The sequence below is a fragment of the Scyliorhinus torazame genome, chromosome 18 (genome assembly GCF_047496885.1).
Source record: "Scyliorhinus torazame isolate Kashiwa2021f chromosome 18, sScyTor2.1, whole genome shotgun sequence".
In the NCBI taxonomy this organism is placed as follows: domain Eukaryota; kingdom Metazoa; phylum Chordata; class Chondrichthyes; order Carcharhiniformes; family Scyliorhinidae; genus Scyliorhinus; species Scyliorhinus torazame.
Window position 1 is genome coordinate 135,310,682 of NC_092724.1, and position 12,791 is coordinate 135,323,472.

Below are 12,791 nucleotides of genomic sequence, written 5' to 3' on the forward strand. Positions count from 1 at the left end.
CTTGGGAAGACATTGATCAGATCACCCCTTAACCGTCTAAATTCGGGAGGAAACAGGCCTAATTTGTATCATCTCTCCTCATACCTGAAGTCCAGGTATCTTTCTTATAAACCTATGGAATGGGTCTATATTTAGTTTAGAAGAATGAGGGGTGATCTCATGTGTATAAAATTCATGTATGAAGCCATTTCCCCTGGTTGGCGGTGTAAAAATCACACAATGGTGGGTCAGCCATTTAGGACTATGGGGCTGAGATTCTTTAGAATTTTCCATTTCCAAAGGCCTGTGGACACTCAGTCGCGAAACACATTTAGGATAGATAAGAGTTTTGGGAATTAGGGGATATTGATATAGGACAGGCATGTTGTGTTGATGTAGAAATTTAGCTGCGATCTTAATGAATGGTATAAATCTGATTCAAGGTTGTTACTCCAGTTCCAATTTAAATTCAACATGTCCATTTTTAGTTTTATTATTATATTTTATATCAAACTTCAATTTGTAATGTTAAAGGAGAGAATATTTCAGCTGATATTTGAATATACTTTCAAAATTGGATCCAACCATGGTAATGTACGAACAGCTGGCAGTAACTAAATTAGCTTCTTCCTCATATGAATGTAAAGTATTAGTACTATTTAACTGGAGTTTGCAGATTTATTGAATTTTTGATCATGTAACATTCAGGAAAAGGGTTTCCTTAATTTTGCAACACAAACTAACATACTAGAAAATTACTTAATATTTAATAGAAAAAATGCATATATCTATAAACATACAGAGCTGGTTTCGGATCTTAATTCCCCTCCAGAAAATGTCCAAACAGCATTTTTAGAATGGAGCAATGATCAAAATTCAACAAGATTAAAATGAGTTCTAAAACCTATCAATTTATAACCACTTCAAGTGTAATGCCAACTATTTTCATACAGAGAGAATGCTGCATTGTCAGAGATGCTCAATGTTAAATATTACACCATGGACCAATTTATCCAATTCAGATCTATGAAAAATATACCAAGATCCTATTTGAAGAGCACGAGTGTTTTCTGGCTGTTGTGACCAATGTTTAAGTCACCCAACAAATATTATCAGTCATTTCTCATTATGGTCAGTGTGGTGCACAAATCTGGCTGTAACAATTCCATGCAAGTAACTACACCGTACTGAATGATGCACTTTGGGATGTCCTGGGGTCACTATTTCTATTGCAAGTGCACAGTCAGCAAATTCCTCTGCTGTTAGGGTGTCAGAAATATCACAAGTCACAACAAAACATTTGTAGTTTTTTTTTAATTCAATAAAATCCAAACAACATCTAGAGATTTCAGCTCCTCACTTCAGCTCTTTCACAGCCAGACCTGGTGGAAAAATAATTATAGTTAGGATAATGCAGAGGCAGCAAAATAGATCACAGAACACTACCCAAATAAACACCTACCAAGTTATGAGATGGAAGGAATAAGTTGAAGTTTCCTACTTTGCTGGGAGAAATTTGCATTTCAAATTGAAAACTCAGCTCGTCACCAATTCACATTTATATATAATGCCTTTCACCTCTGGCCCCAAAGCCTTTAATAGACAATTAGGTACTCTAAGTTTAACATTTGGCAGCAAATTCCACACAACAAACTCTCAAACGAGATAACCAGATAAGATGTTTTTTGGGGGGAGTAGCATGGAAGGAAAAATTCTAACTCGGAAACCAGGTATGACTCCCTTCCTCTTCGAATAGTGCCATGGGTCGATCCAACTGAGAGTAGTGTTTCGTTTGATGTCACCTGAAAACAGGACTTCAAAACAGTGCAGTGCTTCCTCAGTGCTGCAAAGTATTGAACTACAGTCTGATCAACTCCAACTTGACAGATTACAGGAGTGTCTCAAAGCAGTTATTTGGAATTTGTAAGTTAAGGGATCTTCAATTTGACAACTGGTAAAGAAACAGATTCCCAATATAGGCTGTGCCCAAATTATTTGGAATTAGGACTTTTTTTTCTAGTTCCAAGTGGACAGCAGCCAGCAGATGTACCTATTACTCTGCCAATGTTGTCTAATCCAGGAATTAAAACCAAATGTCAATAACATTAAGAACGATTTTGCTGGTCCTTCAGAACAGTTCGGACTATGCTTGGATCTCTGGTTTAAAGCCATAACCCATTTGGCTGTGGCGCAGTAAAAGATATGTGCAAGAATTCATTCAGTTCTGCAACTGTTAATATTGCTAATTGAAGGGCAGCACGGTGGCGCAGTGGTAGCACTGCAGTCTCACGGCGCCGAGGTCCCAGGTTCGATCCCGGCTCTGGGTCACTGTCCGTGTGGAGTTTGCATATTCTCCCCGTGTTTGCGTGGGTTACGCCCCCACAACCCAAAAATGTGCAGTGTTGGTGAATTGAACAAGCTAAATTGCCCCTTAATTGGAAAAATGAACTGACACTCTAAAAATAATAATTTTTTTAAAAAAATTATATATATATATATATATATATATATATATATATATATAGCCAATTGTAACCATTTTTGCTCCAGCACAATGTCTACAAAAAATTTAATTTGACCGCCCATCAGTGCCCACCAATTTGTACATTACATTCTGTAAATGTTTTACCTGGAGGCAGGGACTGTTTCAGTTTTTCAGCCTTTTCTTTATCTGTGATGACAAGCGTATATAGGTACCTGCTGCACCGCACTTTGAATTTTACATTGTCCTTGTTCTTCTTAATTTTCACAGCTATATAAAACAAAGACATTGTCTTCATATAAACAGACTACCAGAGCAAATCTTTATTGAAACATTCCAAATCACATTCCTGGACAAAGCAAGTTTGTTCCAATATCATTTCAAAACAGATGAACGACAACTCGAGAGAAGTGAGATCTCATATCCTGTCCAAAGCTACTAACGTTAAATTGACCAATGCTGGAGTCAAGATAAATCCCTCATTACTAAAATTATCTTCTGTCTTCACATCAAGACCATCAATAAAATGATCTCTGATCCAGGTAATTCAGTGCCACAATAGAAGGGCCAACCTGTGTGACTGGTGCTTCATTTTTTTTTAAACCAGTGAATGTTAACTCCTGGATTATCTACATCAAGATATTAAAATTTTGATCTCATCAGTCGGCTTCACTGGCTGGTTCACAAAATAAGTTGCACATGCTCCCATGAACTATTTGTACAGAGACAAAATTCTCCTGCTTCCCTTACTCTCACGACAGGTTATTCAAATTCAACAAACTACACTGACTGGTTTATTAAGTGCCTTCCAGTATTGCAGGCATGCCTGGTTCAGATCAAATTGCACAAATCACCAGTCCCCCACCCCCCCACCAAAGGCTCTGGCAAACAGACATCTTTCAACATCTGCTCAACATTGCAGAATCTTTCCTCCTTTTTTGGCACAGACTCACTTACTCCAGCACAAATTTAACCTGTACTAAGAACAGAACACCACTGCCCAGATTGAGAACCAAAGAAAGCATGATTGCAATAGATGTTTTATGTTCCAACTAGTACCATCAACATCCAACTTTGAACATTGAAAATACCACACTTGCCATGATCCAGCAACATAATCTAAAGGTTAACTCATCTGTGCAAAGCCAATTCCTTCAAAATGCATGGAACGGCTAGACTAAATTACACAACTGATGACAGTTGCCACCCTCCACTGAATAGAGCATGCAAGTTTCCCCATCTGCCTTAAGTGAAAACTGCAGTATAAACCCAGTATAAAATCAAAGACTTAGTAATAGGCCACAGTTGCAAGGACAATACCGCACAAGTCACTAAGATTAAAAACCGAGTATGACTATGTCAGGCTGTTGCTCAACACACATCTTTGGGACTTCCGGGTGCGGCGATGACCAGCTGAGTCGCACGTTTCGGCAGCTCCCTGTGAAACGGACTTTTGGGCTCTTGATAGGAGCCCCAACGGCAATTTTGACGGCTAAAAACACTGTGCGGTAAACCAGAAGGGAATCCCCCCTGGATACGGATGGAAAAAGGAGGAGTGGCCAGATTGCAGTGGATCCTTTAGAACAGCGGCAAGGAAGGCAAGCAAAAACCAAGATGGCGTCGGAAGGTGGCAGTTTAACATGGGGCCCTGAACAACAAGAGTTCTTGAAATGCTGTGTGGAAGAGATCAAAAAGGAAATGAAGAAAGAGCTGTTGGCCCCGATACTACAGGCGATCGAAGGGCTAAAGGAGGAACAAAAGACCCAGGAGCGGGAGCTTCGGGTCGTGAAGGCAAAGGCAGCCGAGAATGAGGACGATATACAGGGCCTGGTGGTGAAGACGGAGACGCAGGAGGCACATCAGAAACGATGTGTGGAAAGGTTGGAGGCACTGGAAAACAACGCAAGGAGGAACAACCTGAGGATTCATGGTCTTCCTGAAGGTGTGGAGGGAGCGGACGTCGGGGCATATGTGAGCACGATGCTGCACTCGTTAATGGGAGCGGAGGCCCTGGCGGGTCCGTTGGAGGTGGAGGGAGCATACCGAATGATGGCGCGAGGACCGAGAGCAGGAGAAATTCCCAGAGCCATAGTGGTGAGATTCCTCCGTTTTAAGGATAGAGAAATGGTCCTGAGATGGGCGAAGAAAACTCGGAGCAGTAAATGGGAGAACGCGGTGATCCGCGTTTATCAAGACTGGAGTGCGGAGGTGGCGAGAAGGAGGGCGAGCTTTAATCGGGCCAAGGCGGTGCTTCATAAAAAGATGATAAAATTTGGAATGCTGCAACCGGCAAGACTGTGGGTCACATATCGAGGGAGGCACCACTACTTTGAGACAGCGGATGAAGCGTGGACTTTTATTGTGGAAGAAAAACTGGAATGAGCGGGTTATTAAAAAGAACGTTCGAACAAAGTGGTGGGGCGAATGTGGGGGGCAAAGAGGGGTTTGATGTACTAATCCTGCGATGTGGTAACTTTTCTCTCTCCCACAGGTGGTGATGGGGGGAGGAGGGGAGGTGGAGGAGATGGGGCGTTGGCCATTGGGGGCGGGGCCAAGGGAGAAGCGCGGGCTTGGTTCCCGCGCTATGATAATCATGGCGGGAATAGAGAAGCAGGAAGGAGGGGCCGTCGCACGGTGTGAGCCGAGGTCAGCCAGAGTTTGCTGACTTCTGGGAGCAACATGGGGGGAGTAATTACGCTAGCGGGGGATCTAGCGGGGGGGGGTGGGAGGGGGGAATTACTGGGTTGCTGCTGCTGGGGAGAGGGGGGAGCTGGTATGGGAGAGGATGGGCGGGGGGGGCACCGCCTGGGGGAGATACAGCTGCGTGGGAACCGGGTGAGGAGCTGGATAAAGGTGATGGCTAATCGACGGGGGGGGGGGTAGGAAGCCCCCCAACTCGGCTGATCACGTGGAACGTGAGAGGGCTGAACGGGCCGATAAAGAGGGCACGGGTACTCGCACACCTTAAGAAACTTAAGGCAGATGTGGTTATGTTACAGGAAACGCACCTGAAACTGATAGACCAGGTTAGGCTACGCAAAGGATGGGTGGGGCAGGTGTTCCATTCGGGGCTAGATGCGAAAAACAGGGGGGTGGCTATATTAGTGGGGAAGCGGGTAATGTTCGAGGCAAAGACTATAGTGGCGGATAACGGGGGCAGATACGTGATGGTGAGTGGCAAACTACAGGGGGAGACGGTGGTTTTGGTAAACGTATATGCCCCGAACTGGGATGATGCCAATTTTATGAGGCGGATGCTAGGACGCATTCCGGACCTAGAGATGGGAAAGCTGATAATGGGGGGAGATTTTAATACGGTGTTGGAACCAGGGCTGGATAGGTCGAAGTCCAGGACTGGAAGGAGGCCAGCAGCAGCCAAGGTACTTAAAGATTTTATGGAGCAGATGGGAGGTGTAGACCCGTGGAGATTTAGCAGACCTAGGAGTAAGGAGTTCTCGTTTTTCTCCTATGTCCATAAAGTCTACTCGCGAATAGACTTTTTTGTGCTGGGTAGGGCATTGATCCCGAAGGTGAGGGGAACGGAGTATACGGCTATAGCCATTTCGGATCACGCTCCACACTGGGTGGACTTGGAGATAGGGGAGGAAACAGGAGGGCGCCCACCCTGGAGAATGGACATGGGACTAATGGCAGATGAGGGGGTGTGTCTAAGGGTGAGGGGGTGCATTGAAAAGTACTTGGAACTCAATGATAATGGGGAGGTCCAGGTGGGAGTGGTCTGGGAGGCGTTGAAGGCGGTGGTTAGAGGGGAGCTGATATCAATAAGGGCACATAAAGGGAAGCAGGAGAGTAAGGAACGGGAGCGGTTGCTGCAAGAACTTTTGAGGGTGGACAGACAATATGCGGAAGCACCGGAGGAGGGACTGTACAGGGAAAGGCAAAGGCTTCATGTAGAATTTGACTTGCTGACTACAGGCACTGCAGAGGCACAATGGAGGAAGGCACAGGGTGTACAGTACGAATATGGGGAGAAGGCGAGCAGGTTGCTGGCACACCAATTGAGGAAAAGGGGAGCAGCGAGGGAAATAGGGGGAGTGAGGGATGAGGAAGGAGAGATGGAGCAGGGAGCGGAGAGAGTGAATGGAGTGTTCAAGACATTTTATAAAAAATTATATGAAGCTCAACCCCCGGATGGGAGGGAGAGAATGGTGGGCTTCTTGGATCGGCTGGAATTTCCCAAGGTGGAAGAGCAGGAAAGGGTGGGACTGGGAGCACAGATCGAGGTAGAAGAAGTGGTGAAAGGAATTAGGAGCATGCAGGCGGGAAAGGCCCCGGGACCGGATGGATTCCCAGTCGAATTCTATAGAAAATATGTGGACTTGCTCGCCCCGGTACTGACGAGGACCTTTAATGAGGCAAAGGAAAGGGGACAACTGCCCCCGACTATGTCTGAAGCAACGATATGCCAAGGTCCTGGCCAAGGTAATGGCAATGAGAATAGAGGAATGTGTCCCGGGGGTGGTCCACAAACTGGGTTTGTGAAGGGGAGACAGCTGAACACGAATATACGGAGGTTGTTAGGGGTAATGATGATGGCCCCACCAGAGGGAGAAACGGAGATAGTAGTGGCGATGGATGCCGAGAAAGCATTTGATAGAGTGGAGTGGGATTATTTGTGGGAGGTGTTGAGGAGATTTGGTTTTGGAGAGGGGTATGTTAGATGGGTGCAGCTGTTGTATAGGGCCCCAGTGGCGAGCGTGGTCACGAATGGACGGGGATCTGCATATTTTCGGCTCCATAGAGGGACAAGGCAGGGATGCCGTCTGTCTCCATTATTGTTTGCGCTGGCGATTGAGCCCCTGGCGATAGCGTTGAGGGGTTCCAAGAAGTGGAGGGGAGTACTTAGGGGAGGAGAAGAACACCGGGTATCTTTGTATGCGGACGATTTGCTACTATACGTGGCGGACCCGGCGGAGGGGATGCCAGAAATAATGCGGATACTTGGGGATTTTTCAGGGTATAAATTGAACATGGGAAAAGTGAGTTGTTTGTGGTGCATCCAGGGGAGCAGAGTAGAGAAATAGAGGACCTACCGTTGAGGAAGGTAACAAGGGACTTTCGTTACCTGGGGATCCAGATAGCTAAGAATTGGGGCACATTGCATAGGTTAAATTTAACGCGGTTGGTGGAACAGATGGAGGAGGATTTCAAGAGATGGGATATGGTATCCCTGTCACTGGCAGGGAGGGTGCAAGCGGTTAAGATGGTGGTCCTCCCGAGATTCCTCTTTGTGTTTCAGTGCCTCCCGGTGGTGATCACGAAGGCTTTTTTTTAAAAGGATTGAAAAGAGCATCATGGGTTTTGTGTGGGCCGGGAAGACCCCGAGAGTGAGGAAGGGATTCTTACAGCGTAGCAGGGATAGGGGGGGCTGGCACTACCGAGCCTAAGTGAGTATTATTGGGCCGCTAATATTTCAATGGTGAGTAAGTGGATGGGAGGAGGAGGAGGGAGCGGCGTGGAAGAGATTAGAGAGGGCGTCCTGTAGGGGGACTAGCCTACAGGCTATGGTGACAGCCCCATTGCCGTTCTCACCGAGGAACTACACCACAAGCCCGGTGGTGGTGGCTACACTGAAGATTTGGGGACAGTGGAGACGGCATAGGGGAAAGACTGGAGCCTTGGGGGGGTCCCCGATAAGAAACAATCATAGGTTTGCCCCGGGGGGAATGGATGGGGGATATGGAATGTGGCAAAGAGCAGGAATAACGCAACTGAAAGATCGGTTTGTGGATGGGAAGTTCGCGAGTCTGGGAGCGCTGACCGAGAAATATGGGTTGCCCCAAGGGAATGCATTCAGGTATATGCAACTGAGGGCTTTTGCGAGGCAACAGGTGAGGGAATTCCCGCAGCTCCCGACACAAGAGGTGCAGGACAGAGTGATCTCAAAGACATGGGTGGGGGATGATAAGGTGTCAGATATATATAGGGAAATGAGGGACGAAGGGGAGACTATGGTAGATGAACTAAAAGGGAAATGGGAAGAAGAGCTGGGGGAGGAGATCGAGGAGGGGCTGTGGGCAGATGCCCTAAGCAGGGTAAACTCGTCGTCCTCGTGTGCCAGGCTAAGCCTGATTCAGTTTAAGGTATTACACAGGGCACATATGACTGGAGCACGGCTCAGTAAATTTTTTGGGGTGGAGGATAGGTGTGCGAGGTGCTCGAGAAGCCCAGCGAATCATACCCATGTGTTTTGGTCATGCCCGGCACTACAGGGGTTTTGGATGGGGGTGACAAAGGTGCTTTCAAAAGTAGTAGGAGTCCGGGTCGAACCAAGCTGGGGGTTGGCTATATTTGGGGTTGCACAAGAGCCGGGAGTGCAGGAGGCGAGAGAGGCCGATGTTTTGGCCTTTGCGTCCCTAGTAGCCCGGCGCAGGATATTGCTAATGTGGAAAGAAGCCAAGCCCTCGGGGGTGGAGACCTGGATAAATGACATGGCGGGGTTTATAAAGTTAGAGCGGATCAAGTTCGTCCTGAGGGGGTCGGCTCAAGGGTTCACCAGGCGGTGGCAACCGTTCGTCGAATACCTCGCAGAAAGATAGACGGAATGGGAAAAAGGCAGCAGCACAGGATCGGGGGGGGGGGGGGGGGGGGAAGGAGGAACCAGAAGGACTCCCAGGGTTGTTAATATATACTGTATAGTATGTATAGGTCGTTGCTACAGATAATTATATATTGCACTGTTAAATTATATTTTTGGAGAGTGTTACTTGTGATAAGGCAGTTGCCAATTAGGGCTAGTTTTCATTTTTGTTATTTATTATTTATTCATTTTTTGTTTATAAAATAGGTCATTGTTATTTGTGTTGTTATAATATTGTGTAAAGGATGCACAATGTACTGTGTTGGTTGACCAAAAATTCTCAATAAAATGAAAAAAAAACACTCATCTTTGAATTTTGGCACAAGCCTCCAGATGTTCGTCAGGAGGACATTGCAAGGTCGACAGAGCTGGGTTTGCTGTGGTAGTTTCCAGTACCTAGGTTGGGTTTCTTTCCTTTTTATTGACTGTTGTGGTTTGATATAACGGGGTGGCGTGCTAGGCCATTTCAGAGGGCATTGAAGAGTCAACCACATTGCCGTTGATCTGGACTCACATGTAGGCCAAACCAGGTAAGGACGGTAGATTTCCTTCCCTAAAAAGGATACTAGTGAACCAGCTGTTTCTGACCATTGTTTCATGGTCATCATTCGACTTTTTAAATTTGAGATATTTATTGGATTCAATTTCCACTACCCATCGTGGTGGGATTCGAACCCGGGTCCCGGAGTGATTATCTTGGGTTTTTGGATCACCAGTCCAGTGACAATACACTATCTCCCTTCCAGGGAGAATGACCACTTTGGATAGACAGTAACTGCACTCAATGGAAAACCAAGGGTATGCATATAGGCCAACAGGTAAATTCAAATCCTGCTGTCATTCACACAAATCAAAGATTAGTACTAAGCCCCTTCTTGGTAAAAGTACAGATTTTAGGAACGCAATATTTACATTCAGGCTGGAAAGTTCAACCTCAAGAGGCATTATTATCCCTACAACAATGGTAATTATTTTTTTACATTAGGATGGAACAACTGCCAAATAAGCAGCCAAAAACAATTACAGCTGTACCTTAAGCCCAAACCTTGAAATACCGATCTCCTAGATTCCCTTCCTGAGACAAGACACATGGCAGATGAAGCACATGCTTATTCCTGTTTCTGTAATTGGTCTGGAACATGTCACCAACCTGTTTTCTGAGGTTATAGCTAATGGGGCACCACTCCACATCAAGAATGTCTGACAAAGAGACTCTCCTGCTCTTACTGCCTGTCATAAGCATATTGGAAGGATATACAGGTTGGCCAAATCAACCAGTCTGACCACAACAAACACCTTCTGAGACCATCAAGTCCTCGAGCGACATTTGCCTCTGGCTCAGAGGCAGGGATGCCAACCGCTGCACCTCAAGTATTCCCAAAATGTTGTCTTGTGGAATTTCATCCATCAAAAAACTAGGCTGAAACTCTTCATTTTGGAATCATCTACCAGGAGGGCTGCTAATTCCGTTTACCAATGATCGAACCAAGCTCCCAACTTACCAAAATCATAGCCACTGCAGCACAGAAGGACATTCAGTCTATTGTATCTGTGCTGCTCTTTGCAGGAGCGACTCATTTTGTCCTTTTATCTTCGTTCTGCAATCTTTTTCCAGGTGTATTCAATTCCCTTTTCACCCCATTTGAATCTATATTAACACTTTCAAGGCAGTACATTCCAGATCCTCTATTTGATACACGAAAAGGTTTCTCCTTAAGTTGCCATTGCTTCTTTTACCAACAATGTTAAATGGATGTCCTCTGATTCTTGACCCCACTGCCAATGGGAACAGTGCATCTTCATCTATTCGGTCTATAATTTTTAGAGACATGAAATCTCTTCTCAACCGTCACTGCACCAAGGAGAATCCCCCCCCCCCCCCCCCCCACCCAATTTTTCCAACCTATCGCCACATTATAGGAAGGATGTGGAAGCATTGGAAAGGGTGCAGAGGAGATTTACCAGGATGTTGCCTGGTATGGAGGGAAGATCTTATGAGGAAAGGCTGAGGGACTTGAGGCTGTTTTTGTTAGAGAGAAGGTTAAGAGGTGACTTAATAGAGGCATACAAAATGATCAAAGGATTAGATAGAGTGGACAGGGAGAGCCTTTTTCCTCGGATGGTGGTGGCTTTCCTCGGATGGTGATGGCTAGCTTGAGGGGAGATAGATGTCGGACAGATGTCAGAGGTAGGTTCTTTACTCAGAGTAATAAGGGCGTGGAATGCCCTGCCTGCAACAGTAGTGGACTCACCAACATTAAGGGCATTTAAGTGGTCATTGGATAAACATATGGATGATAATGGAATAGTGCAGATGGGCTTTAGATTGGTTTCACAGGTCAACGCAACATCGAGGGCTGAAGGGCCTGTACTGCGCTGTAATGTTCTATTGTATTGTATGTACCTAAAGCTCCTCAGCTCCAAAATCATTTGGTTTTCCAATGTTTTCCCCAACTCCCCTCCCCCCAGTCTCAATGGGAACATGAATGAACTGTATGAAAACTAAAACATTTTCAAAAGCAAACCATCATTCCAATTCACCTGGGAAAGATTAATTCACCCCAATGACATTTATTCTCCTGATACTATTACTTTAGATTGCTCCTGGTTCTTTCCCATGAATAACCCAAATCTTAAGAAACTGATCATTTTCTCCAAAACATTCCCCAACTGCAACACGTCCACTTGACTCACCTCGTTTCCCAGGACAAGCTTCAGGAAATGCCTCCTCCTTCTTTGGGCCACAAGGATAATCAAAAATATTCACCAGAACACATTTCAGAAACACTTCTCCCCCTCCCCTATGCACTATCAATATCCTAATCTATATTAGGATAACTGAAAAACCCATTATCAGTACTCCATTGGGTCAAAATAACTACTGCCCACTCCGGAGTGCTCTTTCCGAGGACAAAAGAAATACTGCGCAGCTTAATTTTATAGAGGTCTCCTTTTGGGGCTCACTAACCCAACGTGATCGCACAGGGGAAGAAAAGAACAGAAGGGAAGATTTGTGACAAAAGATTGATTGAAAAAAGGGATCATGGTGCAAGACAATGTAGGACTGTAAGGCATCAAATAAAAGCAACAAAAGATATGTCTCGAGAATCTATAAACCGCAACTGCAGAATCATTGTCAATACCTGCTGTCTAAAAAATGGTAACAGTGGTTATGAATTTCCCTGCCTGTACTTCCTTAAAACTCATTAACATGTTCTAGTGTTGATGAAAGATCAACCTGAATCATTAACCCAATTCCACTGATGCTGCCTGATTGGCCAAGTATTTTCAGGATTTTTAGTTAATTGCAGACTTTCTGCGTTCACAGTATTTTGCTTTTGTATTTAAGTATGACAGATTGGTCACTAGCATGATGCTAGTATCCGGCATATTTAAGATAAAAGCTGATATTTTTTACTGAAACTAAACATGCAGCACAAGTTGTTGTGCAAGATCATAAGAAACAGGAGCTGGCTGCCATTTGGTCCCTCTGGACTACAGTATTCTGTAGCCCCTCATTTAAAATAATATTCTGCCTTCCTAATTCTTCCCATTAAGCAGACAATCTCACATTTTACTCCATCTGCCAAATTTTGAACATTCAATTAACCTATATTCCTTCGCCAGCTCTTGGAAATCCTCTTCACAACTGGTTTTATAATCTTTGTATTGTCAGCAACATTTTGCAGTACACAGGGACCTGGGTTGTCCTTGTACATGATTCACAAA

General features: G+C 45.2%; 1 protein-coding gene across 2 annotated transcripts in view; it reads right to left on the reverse strand.

Annotated features, from left to right (window-relative positions):
• Window positions 1-1,276: 1,276 nt before the first annotated feature.
• The window catches only part of rpl38 (ribosomal protein L38), a 58,030-nt gene continuing 46,515 nt past the window's right edge, over window positions 1,277-12,791 (reverse strand). For both annotated transcript variants that reach the window (XM_072483440.1, XM_072483441.1), the window contains exons 4-5: window positions 2,609-2,731; window positions 1,277-1,361 (exon numbers count right to left, since the gene is read on the reverse strand). In XM_072483440.1, the coding sequence (XP_072339541.1) occupies window positions 1,336-1,361; window positions 2,609-2,731 (149 nt within the window). In that variant the 3' untranslated portion in view covers window positions 1,277-1,335. The remainder of the gene's footprint in view (window positions 1,362-2,608; window positions 2,732-12,791) is intronic.